This window comes from Canis lupus, chromosome 4, assembly GCF_048164855.1.
Source record: "Canis lupus baileyi chromosome 4, mCanLup2.hap1, whole genome shotgun sequence".
Classification (NCBI taxonomy): Eukaryota; Metazoa; Chordata; class Mammalia; order Carnivora; family Canidae; genus Canis; species Canis lupus.
In genome coordinates, this window is record NC_132841.1 from 58,524,752 (window position 1) to 58,544,942 (window position 20,191).

The 20,191-nt window shown below is 47.9% G+C and overlaps 2 protein-coding genes across 4 annotated transcripts in view; one reads left to right on the plus strand and one right to left on the minus strand.

Annotated features, from left to right (window-relative positions):
- FAT2 (FAT atypical cadherin 2) overlaps nucleotides 1–19,276 on the plus strand; it is an 80,961-nt gene extending 61,685 nt beyond the window's left edge. Inside the window, exons 19-24 of the mRNA XM_072824436.1 lie at nucleotides 3,112–3,922; nucleotides 7,929–8,074; nucleotides 11,576–12,017; nucleotides 13,985–14,138; nucleotides 15,740–16,197; nucleotides 17,283–19,276. Coding sequence (XP_072680537.1) covers nucleotides 3,112–3,922; nucleotides 7,929–8,074; nucleotides 11,576–12,017; nucleotides 13,985–14,138; nucleotides 15,740–16,197; nucleotides 17,283–17,815 — 2,544 coding nt within the window. The 3' untranslated portion in view covers nucleotides 17,816–19,276. The remainder of the gene's footprint in view (nucleotides 1–3,111; nucleotides 3,923–7,928; nucleotides 8,075–11,575; nucleotides 12,018–13,984; nucleotides 14,139–15,739; nucleotides 16,198–17,282) is intronic.
- The window catches only part of SLC36A1 (solute carrier family 36 member 1), a 107,485-nt gene that overhangs the window by 19,607 nt on the left and 67,687 nt on the right, over nucleotides 1–20,191 (minus strand). The window contains exon 11 of one of the 3 annotated variants that reach the window (XM_072824442.1): nucleotides 10,809–11,416. The exons of 1 other annotated variant lie outside the window; for it this stretch is intronic. In XM_072824442.1, coding sequence (XP_072680543.1) covers nucleotides 11,415–11,416 — 2 coding nt within the window. In that variant the 3' untranslated portion in view covers nucleotides 10,809–11,414. Of the gene's footprint in view, nucleotides 1–10,808; nucleotides 11,417–11,456; nucleotides 12,077–20,191 lie in introns of those variants that run through there. One more of the 3 variants, XM_072824440.1, reaches the window with a different exon arrangement.

A 20,191-nucleotide genomic window follows, 5' to 3' on the forward strand; every position in this document is an offset into this window, starting at 1 on the left:
GCATTAACCCCCCCACAACAGGTTTTAGGGTGGGTACAGTTACCACCCCCACTTTATAGATGTAGTAATTGAGGCACAAAGAGGTTGAGGGACTGTCTTAAAATACTACTACCAATAAGTGGCAGAGGTGGGTTGTTTTCAGACCAAATACTCTGAGCCTAGAGCTTTAGCTCTGAATTCCCACACTGCTCCCAAGCAGAGCAATACCCTCACTCACCTTGGCTCTAACTCCTTGAGTTTGGCTAGGACAGCTCTCTGAACCTCACAGAAACTGTTGTGGGGTCCAAATTTGAGAAGATACATACATATTTAGGGGGTTATGGTGGTATTGCAAAGGATAGTGTGAGAATAGCCAAAAGAAAGTGGTCAAGGTGGTAGTGAAACGTTTCTTCTTCATTTCATTCCCTCAAGATCCCTTTCCTAAATCTCAAGTCCTAGTGGACCCTGTTATTCTGCAAACTTCTCTGGGCTCAGGATGATATACATCCATTCATCCATCCAGCTAGTCAGTGATTTGCTAAGTCTTTCAACAAATATTGAGCACCCATCCTGTGCCAGGGCCTATGCTTGCTGCTGGTAATATATAGCAGGGGGGAAAGAAAGGGTGATCCCTATCCCCATGGGCTTTTGATTTGAGTCATGGAGATAAACAATTAACAGATGAAGAAATAAAGAGATGAAAGGCTCATAAGGCACAGGGGAGACATATTCAGAGGGTAGCTGCCCTCATAAGGAAGGACATTTGAGCTGGGACCTGGGGAGCCAGCCACATGAGAATGGGCAGGAGAGTGCCACAGGCAGGAACAAGATAAGCCAACACCTCGAGTGGGGAAAGAGCTTAAAGTGGCCTGAGATGGGGCCAACGTGGTCAGCATTATGATCCTAATGGGAATAAAGCTGAAGAGATGGGTGGAATGGATCATGGAGGCCTCATAGCTCAGGTGACCATCCTACTTGAGGTCCAAACTGTGATGCTCCTGAGAGGGAGAGAAGCACTAAAAATAGTTAATTGGTGATCACTGAGACACAACAGGATCAATTTGTGAAAATTAAGACTGATCTGGGCAAACCAACAAATACAGCCATCCTAATTATAAGTCTTGGTAATACATTTAGTATTCATTCCAATCCCAGCTGGAGCTAGCAGTGCAGAAACCTTGGGCTGATAACGAAGATGCGAGAAGTGGACAGACTAGGGACAAGCTCTTCTAGAAATAAACCGGTTTTGGTGATAGATTGGATATGGGGAGAGAGAGAAGAATCAGGGGTGACTCACAGGTTCCAGACTCTAGTGAAGACTGGGAGATGTGCCCATTGCTGAGGCTGGAAGGACGGTGAGGTGGGTGAAGGACAGGTTTACGGGGTAAAATGAGCACTCTGTTTTGCACATGTCACCTTTTAGTTGCCTTAGGTGAGATGTTTAAGTGGAGGTGTCCAGTGGGTAGCAGGGAATGGGAGTCTGTATCTCAGAGGACAGCTCAGAGGACAGGTGTAGGCTAATGTAGAGGGTTCTTTCTCAAAGCCAAAGTCATGGACATGATTGCCTAGGAAGTGATGAACTCTGTATCCTGACCCAGACAATCTCTCAGTAACTACCGGCATCGCCATCTCTTGCCCTTGACTTGTATTTCTGCTTTCTGGGAGGCACTAGAGGCCAGCAAAGGAACAGGCTATGGACACAAGTAGGAGTTGAGATTCTGCTCTGACCTTTGGTTAGTTACTTGACCTCTTCGAGCCTCAGTGATGGCTTTTTTAAGATGGGAGACTTCGTCGTATCTATCTCATGAGAAATGTTAAGGTTAGGGTTGCTGCGATATCTGATATCATGCATCAGAAGTGTTACAAGTGACTGGCAAATAGTCTGTGCTCAGTTGATGGCAGCTGTATATTAAACTTAGCAGAAGTACTAATTACTGTTGCTGCTATTAGTAATATGTCATCTGTGCTATGCACAAATCCCAGCACTAGGTGTAGTTTCATGACTTGCTCACCTACCCAAACCCCTGGAATGCATATGAACAACTCTACTGTCGGGAAAGTTGTGGAGACCCCTGGTGACAGCTGTGAAAGTGATAACGTCACTAAAGGAAACTTTGTCCTTGCTAATCTGGACAGAAAGTTGCAGGGATGCTTGGCGAAATATCAAAGGAAAAGGCATTTTTTATTTACATTCTTTTTGCTTCACTGAGGTCATAGCACAGCCTTGTTAAAACCTTCAATGTCTTTTCATGGCTCTGACATAAAACCCGACCTTGTGCTCCTCAGCCTATCAGTGACCAGGCGGCCTCCCTCGCACCCTCCTCTGGCCCTTGGCCCAGCCCACTGGCTCCAGCAGCCATGGCCCCTTCCTGCTTGATAGAGCTCACCACATTCTTTCCACTCCAAGGCTTGACACTTGCTGTTCCCTTTAGCACCTCCTCTCCTTACCTCTTCTCATCCCTTAGGACTCAATTCAAATGTCAACTCCTCGAGACAACTCCCCTCCCACCTGATCTGTTAGGTCCCTTTCACTCTTCAGACTTCTGTCCCATGCTCCATTTATCTCCTTCACAGACCTTTATCTATGTCTGACATTCTCTTGTTTAGTTAATAACATATTTATGGTCTCTTTTCTCCTGATCACAGCAGAGGGCTTGGCCTATTGAAAGTACTCAGTATTGGTTGACTGGTCTGAGGAAGAAATGCCCACCCTGACCCCAATCACATAGTAAGGGGAGATTCCAAAGAGAACCTCCTTAGGCTGGCAGGAGTCATGAAGGATGTGTACAGGAATTTTGAAGAGACATTTGATGACTCACCTAAGGAAAGAGATAGAATGAGGGACACTGGAGAAGAAGAAGGCATAAGTGTGAGTGGCTGGAGAGATTTAGGAAGAGGCTCAGAGAGCTGTCAGATGAGCAAATGGAGTTAAGTCTTACTGTGTGGTATGGGATATAACTCCCTCCACAAAACCTTCTGTGTTTTGCAGTTATTGTTCTCTTTTTTTATTGTGATAATTATGTTGAGTCTGCCCTCAAACACAGAGACATGGCTGCCCAAGGAGGCCCAGCCTTGTCTGAGCGACAGAGAGCTACAGTCCTATAGTAATGGCAGTGCTTGTTTTGCCCACAGGTGTCAGACAGCGGCATCCCTCCCCTCTCGTCTTCAACGTCTGTCAGAGTCCATGTGACAGAGCAGAGCCACTATCCACCCTCCACCCTCCCACTGGAGATCTTCATCACTATTGGGGAGGAGGAGTTCCAGGGTGGCATGGTGGGCAAAATCCATGCCACAGACCGAGACCCACAGGACACACTGACCTACAGCCTGGCAGGAGAGGAGACCCTGACCAGGCACTTCTCAGTGGGTGCACCTGATGGCAAGATTATTGCAGCCCAGGGCCTGCCTCGTGGCCGCTATGCATTCAATGTCACAGTCAGTGATGGGACCTTCGCCGCCACTGCTGGGGTCCACGTCCATGTGTGGCATGTGGGGCAGGAGGCTTTGCAACAGGCCATGTGGATGGGCCTCCACCAGCTTACCCCAGAGGAGCTGGTGAGTGACCACTGGAGGAACCTGCAGAGGTTCCTCAGCAACAAACTGGACATTAAACGAGCTAATATCCACCTGGCCAGCCTTCAGCCTGCAGAGGCCACAGCTGGGGTGGATGTGCTCCTGGTCTTTGAGGGACATTCTGGAACCTTCTACAAGCTCCAGGAATTGGCATCCATCATCTCTCACTCAGCCAAGGAGATGGAGCACTCAGTGGGAATTCAGATGAGGTCAGCCATGCCGGTGGTGCCCTGCCAGGGCCCCAGCTGCCAGAATCAAATGTGCCAAGCGACGGTGCACCTGGACCCCAGGGTGGGGCCCACATACAGCACAGCCAGGCTCAGTATCCTGACCCCGCGGCATCGCCTGGAGAGGAGCTGCTCCTGCAATGGTGAGGAACAGGCTTCCCCAGGACAATCAGTACTGTAGGGCTCAGCCAGACTGACTCTAGAAATAGAGATCCCAGGGAAGCCCTGTGGGGCAGTTAGAGGGGGGTTTTAGCGAGGCAAAAGGCCACAGGCCACCATGGAATAGGTAGTGTCCTCCCAAAATCTAGTCATGGGATGACATCCTATTCTTGACCCTTTTGCAGTGTTTTGAAAATAACAGTAAGGCCACAAGAGGGAGGGCACCTGGGTAGCTCAGTTGGTTAAACGTCTGCCTTCAGCTCTGGTCATGATCTCAGGGTCCTGGGATCAAGTCCCGCACTGGGCTCCCTGCTCAGCGGGGAGTCTGCTTCTCCTTCAACCCCTCCCCCCTTGCTTGTGTTCTCATTCTCTCTCTCTATCTCAAAAAAAAAAAAAGAGGATACAAGAGGCAGTTACCATGATGGCTGAAAGCACGGGCATCAGACTGCCTGGGTTTTTAAATTTTTTTATTTTTAAAGATTTTATTTATTTACTCATGAATGAGAGACACAGAGAGAGAAAGAGGCAGAGACACAGGCAGGGGAGGAAGCAGGCTCCATGCAGGGAGCCCAATGTGAGACTCAATCCTGGGACTCCAGGATCATGCCCTGAGCCAAAGGCAGACTCTCAACTGCTGAGCCACCCAGGCATCCCATAGACTGCCTGGGTTTAAATCCCAGCTCTGCCGCTCGCTAGCCGACTGACCTTAGGAAAATTATTTAGCTTCTCCCTGCCTTTGTGCTATTATAGAGATTAAATGAGTATTAAACATCAAGGGCTTGCTTAGAAAAGTGCCTGATACAGAGAAAGTGGTCACTAAGATGAGTCACTAATAATATTACCATTATTACTACAGCCTGGTGGCTATTAACCTCAAGACTTAAATTAGGCAGCTCAGGTTTTAACTCCAGCTCCATCTCTTACTAGCTGTGTAATCTTGGGTGGGCTAATAAGTTTTCTGAGCTGTTGTTTCTCATCTAGAAAATAATGAAAATATTATCACCTGCCTTCTGGAGTGGGTTTGGAAAGTAAATTACTTAATGGATATAAAAGCACTTAGCCTTTTTCTGGCCCATAAGCACCCTGTCGATGATGGTTGTTATTCATGTGGTAGCAGTTGTTGCTAGAAGGACTCTGCTATGTGCCAGGCACTGTGTAGATGTTACCTAAACTGACTGTCACCAACACCCTACATAGCAGGGTCATTAGTTCAAACTACAGTTGAAACTGAGGGATGGGGACTGTATTGGTTTACTTGAAACCACACAGCCTCCACTGAAGGGCTGGTTATTTAAATACCCATGTGTCCCACTCAAAGCCTGAGCTCTTCACCGCTCTCTACAGAAAGTCAGTTTTCAGATTAAGACTCACCCCAGCACCCCTGGCATCAAGAATCCATGCTCTGGACCAGCTCAGGAGTATTGGCAAAAGGAAAATGATGTTGCTTCCAGGTCACCATCACCCCCTGCCTGGTCTGGCCTGCCCTTTATGGGTTCCCCCTGTTTGCATTGGGGAAATTCTTACTCTAAAGATTTGTGGACTTTCTCCAGGTCCCACTGTATTGAAGCTGGGTATGCTACTCTTGGGGTGTGTGTGTGTGTGTGTGTGTGTGTGTGTGTGTGTGTATGGGGTGGAGGTGGGGAGGTGGGGGACTGGGAGGTCAAGTGTGCTTCCCTTCTGTGTCTCTTGCTCCAGAGTTACCTGCAAGGGGAACTGTGATAGCCAAAGGTTCTCTCTTGGTCACCTGGCACCAGACACCAGAGGTTCTAAAATTCATGCTTATGTATAATCATCTGGGGAGTGTGGTTTGTTTTTTGTTTTGTTTTTTTACATTTTCTAAATTTAAATTCAATTTTCCAACATATAGTGTAACAGTCAGTGCTCACCTCATTAAGTGCCCCCCTCAGTGCCCACCACCCAGTCACCCCATCTCTCTACCCACTTCTCCTTCCACAACCCTTTGTTTCCCAGAGCTAGGAGTCTCTCATGGTTTGTCTCCCTCTCTAATTTTCCCACTCAGTTCCCCTCCTTTCCCTTAATATCCCTCTCACTATTTCTTATATTCCATGTATGAGTGAAACCATATGATGGTTGTCCTTCTCTGTTTGACTTATTTTACTCAACATAATACCCCCCAGTTCCATCCATGTTGGTATTTTTCTCTTCTGGTGGCTGAATGATATTCCACTGGGGAATGTGGTTTTAAAGAGATGTGCTCCTGGGTGTCATTTCCAGAGTGTATTATTTAGAAAGTCTTGTGTGAGGCCTAGAATTGGCATTTTTTTATTAAGTTTTTATTTTAATTCCAGTATAGTTAACATACAGTGTTGTATTAGTTTTAGGTGTACAATATGGTGATTAACAATTCTGTACATTATTCAGTGTTTGTCATAAGTGTACTCTTAATCTCTTCACCTGGTTCACCCAACCCCATCCACTCCCCTCTGGTAAACCATTAGTTTATTCCCTATAGTTAAGAGTCTGTTTCTTGGTTTCTCTCTCTCTCTCTCTCTCTCTCTCTCTCTCAGTCTCTCTATCTCCTTGGAATTGTCATTTTTAACCAGCGTCTCAGGCAATTAACATTTTGGTGAAATACAGCATACAGAAGGGTCCATGTCCCATAGTGTACAGCTCAACTATTTTTCACAAGCCCAATACACCCATGTAACTGGCACTGATACAAGGATCACAACATGACTAGCTTCTCAGAAGCCCCCTTTGGTCTCTCTTCCAGTCACCACACCCATTGTGGGGAGATTTTAAAAATACAGATCCATGTGTGCTTCCAGAACTACTGAGTCATAATCTCTGAGGGTAGAGTCTGGCATTCTGTATTAGATGAGCACTGGGTGTTATTCTGTATGTTGGCAAATTGAACACCAATAAAAAAATAAATTTATTATTAAAAAATAAATAAAACTCTCTAGCTGATCCTGATATTTAGCCAAGTCTGGGAATTCCTAGATAATCTAGATCATCTTCAATATCCCATCTATTAATGACCTACTACAATAGAATTGCTAGCAGCAGAGAGTTTTAGACCTAAGGGATGACAGACTCAGGATCTTGAAATCCCATGTGCCTCAGGCTTCATGGTTCTTCCTTTTCCTCATGGCTTTTGCTCCCTCTCTTCAACAATCTGGGACATCTGAGGCCTATACAACTCTTCCCCTTGCCTGCCCACTGATGAGCTTATTCACACTGAAGTTTTAGGGATTTAACAACTGGACTCACTTCTGGGGAGGGTACTGTTTGATATATATAACACAGCATTTCTCAAAGTGGGTCTACAGAATGCCATTTCTGAGAACTTTGAAGAGGTGGTCCACATAAGAGGGTCCCATGGTCAAATAAACTGGAGAAAGTCAAGTTTAAGAGGAGACTCCTGTCTCTGCAACTATGCGCTAGCAATTGCTACAGGGTGGTGCACATACAGGACTTCATAGAAGTTTACCCCCCTTCTTTGGTTACAGTGACTCTCAACCTCTCAGCAGTATTTTATCTGGTTACATCTTCTCAAACAGTTACACTCCTAATAATGAAAGGGAGATCTTGAGGCAAATGACCTTTATGGTAGTCCTGAAATCACACATATATACAGAATCCTCTCCATTCTTCCTCCTTCTTCCCCCAGTGATATCAGAAATAACACAGAAACTATGGAGGATAGAAATTTTGATTTTTACATGTTTAACTGGGTACATTTCTGGCTTGATTCTTGCTTTCTTAATGGTTTGAGCTTGTAGTTCCAGACTCAAGCTAGGACCCAAGGCAAGGGGCTCTGGGGCCAAAAGAAGGTGTGCAGGGTCATGGCCTCTGTCTAGCTGCAGTGACCCTGGCCAGGTACCTCCCCCTGACCCCCAAGAAGCCTCACTTCTTCATCTATAAAATGTGAGCAATATGACCCAAGGGTCGAATGAGACAAAGTTGGTTTGAAGATTCTGTGGAGACCTCTTCATGTGGAGCTGACATCTCCGGTTGCTTCTACAGGTACTGCCACAAGATTCAGTGGACAAAGCTTTGGGCGGTACAATCTTCCAGAGGCACAGAACTGGCACATCCATTTCCGCCTGAAAACACTCCAATCACAGGCTATTCTCCTGTTCAGCAATGAGACAGTGTATGTCTCCCTGAAGGTAAGGCACTGCCAGCCTGAGAGATTTCATGTGGGTGTGCCAGGCTAGGGAGGTAGGGACAACCTCAGGAACAGCCAAGAAGTCCAGTTTCTGGCAAAGAAAACCCTGCATAGTTTTCAGGGATGCTGGTGTGACTATTGGGTTAAGACACAAGACTTTCCAGTTGTGATGTCCAAAGCCCCCCTCAAATGGAAATATATATCCAAAAAACAACCAGAGGTTGGACTGCTCTGTGGGAGGAGAGAGAGCTTCTGAAGATGGAGAAATGGGAGGCCACTTAGCCATGGTGTGCTGTTGTTGTTTTATCACTTTTGCTGAGTAACAGACCAGCATTTTCCAAGATGAGTGGGAGGCTGGCTACCACTGGGGTGCTCAAGAATACAAACCCCAGCATTAAGTTATATGGGATCACATGGAATAAAAATGAATTTCCTTTCTAATGGTCTCTTAGAGCTTTCACCCCTACAAGGGGAAGACTGACAATAAACATAAACATAAACATAATAACTCAGAAAATTATAGTTTGTCCAAATGTGGTATGCTTTGGCTTAAAAAAAGGTTAAGGGGCAGGGCACCTGGGTGGCTCAGTGGTTGAGCATCTGCCTTTGGTTCAGGGTGTAATCCTGGGGTCCTGGGATCGAGTCCCACAGCAGGCTTCCCAAGGAGAGCCTGGTTCTCCCTCTGCCTATGTCTTTGCCTCTCTCTCTCCGTGTCTCTCATGAATGAATGAATGAATGAATGAATGAATGAATCTTAACTTTAAAAAGTTAAGGGGTATCAGCACTGTAGGGACTTGCAATTTTAAGTAAGGTAACCAGGGAAGTCTTCACTGAGTTGGTAATTGCACCATAATATGAAGGGGATAAGGGAATTAGCTAGGTAGACATCTGGAGGAACAGCATTCTAGGGAGAGGGAATAACAATGCAAAAACCTTTTGGTAGAAGAATGCTTAGCATGTTCAAGGAACAGTTCAGATGTGTATATGGCTTGAGTAAAAAAAGTAAGGGAGAGAATAGTAGTAGGAGTTGAGATCATAGGCCTCAAGTTCTCATAGGCCATTGAAGGACTTTGGCTTTTATTCTGAGCAAAATGGAAGGCATGAGAAGGTCTGAGCAGAGAATTGACATGATGTGACATATTCAAAAAGGTCATATGGCTCCTGTGTTGATAAACAACTTTAGAGAAACAAGGATAAAAGCAGAGAGATCCAGCCAAGAGGCTATTGCAATAATTCAAGTGAGAGTAGTGGTCCAGATCAGGGTAATGACAGTGAACTGGGAAGAAGAGTTCAGATTTTGGAGAGACTTTTGAAAGTAAAACCAACAGGATTTCCTAATGAATGAGGGCTGGGAGAGAAAGCAAGGAGTAATATGTGGGCCTGAATAATTGGAATGGAGTTGTTGCCAACAGAGCCGGGGAAGGATATGGGTAGAGCAGAGGGATGATCTGAATTTGAGGGATGATCAGAATTTCAGTTTTGGAGATGTAAGTATGAGATGCCTATTAGACTTCCAAGTGGAGCTGGATAAACAAGTCTAGTGTCTGTAGGAAAGGTCTGGGATAGAGATGAAGATCTGGGAGCCTTCAGCAAATACTTAGTATTGAAAGCTGTGAAACTGGATGAGATCACCAAAGGATGTAGATTGAAAAAAGAGTAGACCAAGGATTCATCCTTATGACACTCCAAATTGAGATGTCTGGGGAAAGAGAAGGATCCAACAAAGGAGACTGAAAATGTGCAACCAGTGATGTTGGAGGAAAACCGAGAGTATTGTATCCAGGAAACTGAATGAAGAACATGCATCATGAAGGAAGGAGTGACCAGCTGATAACATACTGCTGAGAGGTCAAGTGAGATGGGTAGTGATATTACTCATGGATTTGGCAACACAGAGGTTACTGAATACTCTGACACCAGTGGTTTCAGTATCATGGTGTGTGTGTGTGTGTGTGTGTGTGTGTGTGTGTGTGTGTGTATAATTTTGCTGCAAAGAGACAGCAAAGGAAGAAGGTCTTATCTAGGGGGAGAAGTGGGTTCAAGACAATTTTTTTAAAGATTAGAGCAATAAAAGCATATTTGTGTGATGACTGGAATGTACAGTAGAGAATGAACAAAGATATAGGGAAGAAAAAGGAGAGTCAATGGAAATTCATCCTTGAGGCACCAGGGTGGGACCTAGTACCTGAATGGAGAGACTGGCTTCCACCAAGGTCGATAGATGTGATGGTCAGAGTGCCTGCAAGTTCCCATTTGATTGCTGAGAGCAAGGATGGGGAGGGGAGCATCAAGGGTCTGAAGAGAGAAAAGTTGTGAAAATAGTCATCTGGGAGAGTAAACCAAGGAAGATGGCGCCATAATCAGGCACCACTTAGGGTGAGGGAAACTAAAAAGATATAAGCCAGCGGTTCTCAGACTTCTTGGTTTTCAGGACTTTTTAAGATTTCAGGACTCTTAAAAATAATTGAAGATCTAGGGAAGTTTTGTTTTTGTGGGTTAGAGCTATGAATTTTTCCAGTATTAGAAATTAAAACTGAGATGGGATGCCTGGGTGGTTCAGCGGATGAGCATCTACCTTTGGCTCAGGGCGTGATCCGGGGTCTGGGGATGGAGTCCCACATCAGGCTCCCTGCAAGGAGCCTGCTTCTCCCTCTGCCTATGTCTCTGCCCCCCTCTCTCTCTCTGTCTCTCATGAATAAATACATAAAATCTTAAAAAAAAAAAGAAATTAAAACTGAGAAATGTTAAAATCTTTATTAATTTATTTAAAAATAGCAAGAAACCTATTATATGTTAACATAAATATCATATGATTGTGAACAATAATTACATTGTCCAAAATTAGGAAAAAAGAAGAGTGGCACCGTTTTACATTTTTGCAAATCCCTCTTATGTATAGCTTTATAGTAGATAGCTGGATTTTCATTTTTACATCTGCATTCATCTGTTTTGATAGCACATGTCTGGAAATCACTGTATATTTGTGACAGAATGAGAGTAGAAAAGGCAAATAATTTTTTAGGATTATTGTGTAAAAATGGTGTCCCCTTGTGGGTCCTCTGGAAAAGTCTTGAAGACCCACTTTGAGAACCGCAGAACTGTTGAATAAGAGAACAGGAGTGAGGGAGGTTTTCTGTTTGGTTCTTGAGGGCCAACTTTGAGGAGTGCAGAACATAGGAGAGGCTTTGTAGAAGAATCCAAAAGACATAGTCTCGGTCAGCAAGGCTTCTCTGGGTCTCGGTTTCCTCATCTGTGAAACGCAGATGGCATCCCTCCAGACCATTCCATGGAGTGTGGTAAGGACCAAATGAGACCATAGATAGGCATTGAGGGCTTTCATACTCTACAAAGACAATGTTTAAAACAGCCTTGAAAATCACCAAATACTGCCTCTCTCATCCATAAAAATATAACCAACATTCTTTGCACCCTCAGCCTGTTAGCAGTGCTTTTTACAAGGACTTCTTGGCTTTGCTCATGGCCATCTGGGTTTTCTTTGCAGCTGGTCAACGGAGTCCTACAGCTGGAATACCATTGCCCAGGTGGTTTCCATGGAAATCTATCCTCCTGGCTCCACGTGAATGACCAAGAGTGGCACTCCATTGTGGTGGCGGAGACAGGCACTTCCATTCGCCTGTTGGTTGATGGCTCAGGCAATACCTCCCTTGCGCTCCCAGAGAACTGCCAGGGTCTCAGGCCTGAAGGAGACCTCTTTCTGGGTGGCCTTGTTCTCCTGCATTCTTCCCCGGTTGTGTCCCAGGGTTTTGAAGGCTGCCTGGATGCGGTCATGATCAACGGAGAGGCGCTGCAGCTGCTGGTCCACGGCAAGAGGGCATCAGGCTTGCTAGAGAGGCAGGCCCTGACCCAGTGCTGCTGGCACAGTGAGGACTGCAGCCAAAACCCGTGCCTCAACGGCGGCAAGTGCTCGCAGACCCGAGGGGCAGGTAAGGTGCTGGAAATGGCTCCACGGCTTATCCCAGGAGGCGCCTCAGATGACCCCAGCCTGTTGAACTAGCGATCACATATCACTGAAGAGTTTACAAAGTATATTCCTCCAGCACAGCCCCATGAGGGAGAGAGGGGTTGAAGAAAGCCATGGATGGCTCCATTTTACAGCACAGGCAACTGCTGGGCTGTGTAAGGAAACCCAGATCGGGGAAGGAACTTGCCCAAGGGCACATGGCTGTTAAGTGTTAAGGTGCATTTGGGGTGCAGATCTCAAGGGAAAGCCCCCCCCCCAAATCCAAGTGTCTCTCTCTTCACCCTACTGTCTCGTGAGTAACGGGTTGGGATGGACTAGGTTTACACTAAGGGAAGCCAGCAGGCTTTGCTCTCGCTCAACCAGGACTGACTTTCTACTTGTTTGGATGGAGGACAGGCATGATCAGGGACCTCTGGTGCTGCAGGCTGAGGTCACACCTCAGTGTTATCCCTGGGCTGTGCCAAGTTCTTCTCTTTTATTCCCCTTTAATCTATACTCAGCTGCCGTCCCCCTTCCCCAAACCCATAGGCAAACACTTAAAGTTTTTAAATGAGTTCTTGCAAAATGTATACTACTGACTTTACACAGGCTTGAATTTCTAATTATATAGGTGCCATATAAGTTTTTACACTTTTCCGTCCACATAGCCACGATTCATAGTCGTTGCTTTTATTGTGGCTCGGTACACCGATGGGTGTGCAGTCCCGTCTTCCCTCTCTACTCAGTTGGCACCAAACACCCTGGAAATCTTTCAACGATCCCACCTCCCAATCTTTTTAACATCCCACCTCCATCAACAATGCTGTGTGAATATCCTCATATGTATCTTCTTGTGAACTGTAAGAGAACTTCCTACACACACACACATACACATACACACACACGCACACACACACACATACACACCATGCCGGGGATGGAATTCACATACCCAGAGAATGTAAATAATTATTTTAAATTTACATTCAGGGCCATGTTGCTCTTCAGCATGGCCACAGCAGCCTGCACTTCCACCAGCAGTGAGGGAAGATCCTAGATCTCTGTCAACACCTGGCATGATCCCATTTTCTCATTTTGGCTCGGATAATAGTATTGTCATTTCCAAAATATCTAAGGGGCCCGTCACGTCTGTCTGTCTGCACTACCAAGTGGCTATCGTCTCTCACCCTCGGGCCGGCCGCCTCCCTGTTCTCCTTTCTCTCCCTTCACCTGCGCCTGCCAGCAGGGCACCAGAGTGACCTTTATACAAAGCAGATCTCAGAGTGTCACTTTCCTGCTTGGAAACCTTGAAGTGGCTTCCCCTTGCTGTTAAGATAGAGTCCTGTTTCCTAATTCCTGCATTTGGCTCAGAGTGATGCTTCGGCCCCTCCCACCTCCCTGGCCCTGCAACCCCCACTCTCCCTTGGCTTGCTAAGCTCTGTTGTTTTATGATAATTAGTAATATACTGATATTATATACAAGTGGTTCAATAGGTTTGAATCCTATATTTGCCATTTCCTTGCTGGGTAATCTTGAGCAAATGTCATGCATTCTCTGTGCCTCATCTCCTCACCTGCCATCAACTTCTATGTGTCCCCTAATGAGGATGACATTAATCAATTGCAGAGTGGTCATGAGGCTCAAATGGGCCGATACATGCAGATTCTTGGCACGGTGACTAGCACTAAACAAGTGTCGTGTAGGATGATGAAGTAGAGCTCCATTACTATTCTGTAGATGCCTGTTCTCTGTAGACTATATATTTGAGGGCAGGGATCACGTCTTCCCATCCAGCCCGGCAGCAGTGCTCTCTGCAGGGTGCTTGTGACAGAAGGAGGTTCTCAATAACTAGACATGGACGCTCGGATCTGCAGACATGCTGAGGCCTCCCCTCTGTCCCAGAGGGCCTCTCAGCCTGCAGCTGCCTGAAGCTCTTCCCTCCCTCCCAGGCTATGTCTGCAAGTGTCCCCCCCAGTTTTCGGGAAGGCACTGTGAACAAAGAAGAGAGAACTGCACGTCCATGCCCTGCCTGGAAGGTGGCACTTGCATCTCATCTCCTGAAGGTGCCTCCTGTAACTGCCCTCACCCTTATATGGGAGACAGGTAAGTGCAGAGGGGCCACCTGCCATTGGCTCCTCACCCTGGGTGGGCACTGTTCGGAAATGACCTCTGCACTCTGCTCTCCAGAGAAGCCAATGGGAGACCAGGAGCTGAGTGCTCCAGCGACCTGGCTATCTGGCTTTTCCCATGTGCCGAGGCTTCTCCCTCCAGCCACCTACGCCTGAACACTCAGGGAAGGAGGGTTCTTATGAACATTTCCCAAGCCTTGTTCTAAACCTACTGAGTCAGACTCATTAGGCTGGGGCCCGGGGAATCTGCACTTCTCATCAGCTCCTCAGGCACTTCTGATTTTTGCTGAAGTCTGAAAATGGCTGAAGTTCTTATTCTCTGGTTCTGGACTGTGACTTCCCAGAAAGTGGCCGGGGAACAATGACTCCTTCAGGTACAAACACTGCTGTAGGTCTCAAACCCCGCTGCAAGCTACCTGTGCTCCATAGTGTGCTGGCCTGGGGGACTGCAAGCATCCTTAGATCCCTAGAATCCCAGAGGTCTAGAGGCTTGGTGATTATCTGCTTTCATAACCCTCCAGTTTGGGAGCTTTTAAAAAATCATCAGGGATACTTGTGAAAAATAGATTTCTGGACCAGCGATATCAGAATCTCCAAAGAATGAGACCTGGGATTCTATCTATAACAAGCTCCCAAGGGATTCCCCTTCCTGTCAGCTTGTGCATAAGACAGCCAATGATACAGTCCACTCACTCACCTTACAGATGGGGAAACGAAGCCCTTAGAGAAGGAAATGGCTTGTCCAAATCCCCTCATGTGTTTATGACCCAAGTCCGTTCCCTCAGCACCTGGCATTCCGGCCCCACCGCACACCTCACTCTGCAGTAGGTGTGCTGGCAGGACACGTCCTGGCTGAAAGTGGTAGTGTTTGCATTTTAAAAGAGGAACTTGGGAATGACAATGTCTAACCCAAAAGGACAAAGTGTTGGTGGTGAAATTGTAGACACTGAGACTCAAACAGGCTGCGGGGAGCCTTTCCCAATAGCCCTCAAAAGTAGATGAAACTGGCCACGGAAGCCTCCTAGGAGCCTTACACCATGGAATGCCAAGCTGACGGTGACAATTCCAAGTGCTCTCTCTGAACGGTTGTCCAATGGAAGGTCTGTGCAGGACCACATTGGGTTCTGTGACCTCCTGAAGAACAGTGGGTAACACTGGTGGTGTCCAGCTGCCATGGCTGGGTGCTGCTGACTTGCAGCAGGGACTCTGGCATTACTGCTGAGGACAGCTGGCTCAAATGGGCTGATACATGGGGTTGGAAACCTCACCTCACTGGTGGAGTGGATAGCCAATGCCTGAATCTTATGAATCAAAAATAACAGATGTGCCCAGAGCCTAGATTCCAAATGGTCATGAATGAAGTTGTAACTGACTCCCACACCTTACTGGTGGAAGATGGAAGGCTCTGATGTTGATATGTGTGATTGTTATCATCTGCTGCCTTTTTGTTCTTTTTTTTTGGTTGAAAACTGAGAAGGTAGGCTTGAGTGCAGGGGTCCATAAATTTTTGTGAGAGGGGACATGGAAAGGGAAGTACAGCGACTCAACCCCCTGACTCCTTCTCTGTCTCTGCAGGTGTGAAATGGAAGCAAGGGGCTGCTCAGAAGGACACTGTCTAGTCACCCCTGAGATCACAAGGGGGGACTGGGGGCAGCAGGAGATTCTGATCATCATAGTGGCCCTACTGTTTATCATTTTAAGCACCACTGGGCTTCTCTTCTACTGCCGCCGTTGCAAGTCCCACAAGCCCGTGGCCATGGAGGACCCAGACCTCCTGGCCAGGAGTGTTGGTGTGGACACCCAAACTATGCCTGCCATCGAGCTCAACCCGCTGACCACCAGCTCCTGCACCAACCTGAACCAACTGGAGCCCAGCAAGACCTCGGTTCCAAATGAACTTGTCACTTTCGGACCCAGCTCTAAGCAACGGCCAGTGGTCTGCAGTGTGCCTCCCAGACTCCCGCCAGCTGCGGCCCCTTCTCACTCCGACAATGAGTCCATCATTAAGAGGACATGGTCGGGTGAAGAGATGGGTCAGTATAGCCAGAGGCCCTCAGCCTCTGGAATTGACAGAATAGGGTGATAGACCTAAACACTCCATTATGTGAGGCCGCCATCCAGCCCAGTCCCTTGGGATGGAATATGAAGGGATGTGCTCAAGGTCACAGGGCACTAGTAGGCTGGACCAGATGCCACGTCTCTGGACTCAGAATCTGTGGCTCATTGCACCACTGCACCATGAACTCCTCCTCTAAATTCCAACTCACTCCATAGGATTGACATCTATGGCAGAAACCTGTAGACCCTGGCTAGGTGTAAATGGGATACCTGGGGTGAAAGTGGGGCTTCTGTTCCTTTGTGGTTTTCTGGGAAAGGCAAGAGTAGTAGTCTAAGCTTCTGATCACCCAATCTGGAGGTGTGGCACCCCCTGGGCTAGACCTGACTGACCTAGAGGGGGGATCTTCACCTCACTCTCATCTTTGGCTAAAAAGGAGGTGAATTTGTAAAGCACTTTATATTTTCTGGCTTATCCACCAATAGTTTAAAGGTATTTTCATAAACTTTTTGCTGATAGGGTAATCAGGGCCCATAAAGACACAGTAACTTGTTCTAACTCACGCAACTATTCAGTAGCAGGGACAGGGCGAAGACCAAGGATGCCTGGTCTCTGATCTTCCAAGCCACATCTCATGCAGTCACCCTCTGTGACAGATGCCATCACCCCTCACCCCCCCAGTCCAAAATGTGTGTCTGTTTCCTTCAATTGAGGAGACATAAGTCATTGGTAGGAGTTGGGATGGAGTTGCTGTCTCTAGCAGTGGCGAGTGGGTTGCATGGAGTCATCCATACTCTTCCTTATTCACTGACTCTTGGATCATTGGTACAGATGTGCTATTTGAGCTGGCTTTGGGTTAAACCCCTGGCCTTGACGTTGGCCCTGTTGAATTCTAGATATCAATCTAAGCTGCCACAGACAACTCATACAGATGGCCACATACCCACCCAGTCTTTTGCCCATTTGTACCACATGCAGAATTATGTATAGCAGTGATAAGGCCTGCTGAAACCTTCACCAGGGAAACTCGGAGCTCATTTGTCTCTATCTTGTCATTTTCAGTGTGCCCCGGTGGAGCTACGATCTGGCCCCCAACTTACTCCAGGAAGGAATGCTGGGAATACCCCCACACTGAAATGACCCCTGGCCCTCTGCCGCCATCGCCTCACCAGCACCAGATCCAACCTGTGATGCCGGACCCAAGTGGCCTCTATGGGGGCTTTCCCTTTCCACTGGAGCTGGAAAACAAGCGGGCACCCCTCCCACCCCGTTATAGCAACCAGAACCTGGAAGATCTGATGCCCCCACGGCCCCCCAGTCCCCGGGAACACCTGCTGGCCCCCTGTCTCAATGAGTACACAGCCATCAGCTACTACCACTCACAGTTCCAGCAGGGAGGGGGAGGGCCCTGCCTGGCAGAGGGGGGCTACAAAGGGGTGAGTATGCGCCTCAGCCGAGCTGGACCCTCTTATGCTGACTGTGAGGTTGGGGCTGGGCATCCCACAGGGCGGGGCCAGCCCCAGGCTCCCCCCAACTATGAGGGCTCTGACATGGTGGAGAGTGATTATGGGAGCTGTGAGGAGGTTATGTTCTAGCTGTCCTCAGAGGAAGGCAGGTAGGAGGGCAAGGACTTGGCACCTTCCTCCTGTCTTCCAGGAGTGAGTTGAGCATGGCTGGAAAAGTGGGAAGGAAGCCCTCATACCCAGTCCAGGCTGCCATATCTTGAAACGTGCTCTTACAGACCCCCAGGTAGTCCCTGAGGATGGAGGGAAGTTGAGGGTAGAGCTCCAAAAACAGCACTAGGGCCTCCAGCAGAATGGGGATGTACAGAGCAGTTAACCGTGGAAAACCAGGACAAACTGATTCCTGGGACCAGCAAGAGGCAGTCTGTCTCACTGATTGTCCTCTCTCTGTCCCCAGGGAGGCAGCTGTCAGGGAGCATTCTTACACCCGCCCACAGATCCATTCCAGAGGCAGAGGCAGAGGCAGAGGCAGGTCTACCCCTGACAGGCAATCACTACATCAGCTACAGAGACAAGGTCCAGGGTCACCTGACCCTGGAGGGCCACAGGTATCCTCTTGGGGCTGAGAGGTGAGCAATGCACCTGTGCATCCTGCCTCATTCATACGTAAATGCAGCATCTGCTCTGTGTGAGGCACTGTGCTAGGCATGGGGCACGATGTGAATGAAGGCGACAAGGGCTTCTGAGGAGCACCACTTGACCTCAGTCTCCTGAGGCCTCACTCCACGAATCCAGAGTCCAAGGAACTTGCTCCACCTCTTTAAGTCATATGACTTTCCACGAGCCAGGGCCTGCCAAGATTCATGCAGCCCTGAACCTTCTTTGTTAAAGAATGCAGACCTCATGGAACTCTGGGTTCTTCACCCCAAGTTTCTCAAGCACTTTGGTCCAAAGGCAGGCAGGACGTAATTCTTTGTTTTTAAAATTCTTAGGCACTTTTCAATCTTGCTGCCTGGATGAGTTGCCCCAAAGGGATTTTTCTTCCCTAGACATAAGGAACTAAGAACTCCCCATTCAGGGGATCAGGGCAGGGTAGAGGCGTGGAGCTGGACATAAGTGTCCAGGCTGGACACTCTGCCTTTTCCTGCCCCTCCATCTCAGATGCCTGCCAATCTAAGTGTTACCTGCAGTGACTCAACCCTATGCATGGAGGGTCAATGTGGGCACGTGTCTGCACATGTGGGCACCTCATGTATAGTATGTGTGTACACGTGTAGAGTATATGTAGCCAACAGTGGCAGGGACCAGAGAATTCTGGTGGGCCTTGCCACTCCCTTCCTTTACCAATCCCTTTCTCTGGTCCATTGACTTTTCATTCGTGTTGCTTCTGGAGACAAAAGTCAAAAGGAAGAGCAATAGAGACTCTCACCCACAGGGTTGCTGCTTATGGCGAGAGGGAGCTGTGTGGGTGAGGGCGTATTCGTGCGAGTGGCTCACAGCTGTGTGTGTGACTGTGTGTGAGTGGCAGGATGCATGGTTTCATTGATCACTGGTTGTTGTTTTTTTAATAATAAAGTGTCTTTTTTACGGTTATTTTATCTGTCACTTACCTGTTTGACGTTGGTCAATAATTTGTTTTTTCCCCTGTCAGTCTAGCTAGTCTAGTCTTCTGGGGGAGGGGCCTGCTGTACTGATTTTCAGGTGTTAGCACTTGGGGCAGCTGCTCAACCCCCCCCCCCCCCATTCAGGGCTCAGTGAGTGATGTTTATCCTGTTTATCCGGTGAGGCCACCATGAGGCTCAGTGGGGGTTGTTTACCCCGTGAGGCACAACACACAGGAGGAACAACCACAGTGGCAGCAGCCAGCTCTGGAGCCCTGGATTCAGCTCCCGCAGTAACTACAGAGCTCTCAGTCTGCAGGGGCCTGGATGCTCCGGGGGTGGGGCTGCTGATCTGCTCAGCTAGTGGGGGGGGGGGGGGCGGCACGCCCGGGCGCAGGAGTGTCCTTGATCCTGTTTAAGTTTGGGTCAGGGGAAGGGCCTGAGGGTCTCTGGGCCCCTCCAAGCTGAGGTTCATGGAATATGAGGACTAGAAGGGATCCCCCCCTTGAGGTCATCAAGCACTGTGATTCCCAAACCTAGCAAAATGGCTAAAATATAGCCCCAACGTCAGATATACAAAATCAGAATCTCTGGGGGCAAGGCCCAGGACTTTCAGGGAAAAACATCTCTAATTCCAACACAACTGCCCAAAATCAGGGGCAAGTCCACTAATCAGCAAGTGAGTAAATAAATGGCCTGGGGCAAGACTTCAGGACTTGCACCAGCACCCCCTGCACCACATGACACTGGTAGGGGAGAGTGAGCTTTATAGCACAGGTCTTGGGAAGCCAGCCCTCCTGGGGTCCGGAGCCAGCCTACGCCTGAGGCTCCACGGGCTCACTTCACAGCCCAGCTGGATATGCATGTCACTGGGCAACTGTGACACGAGCTTGCAGGTGACACCAAG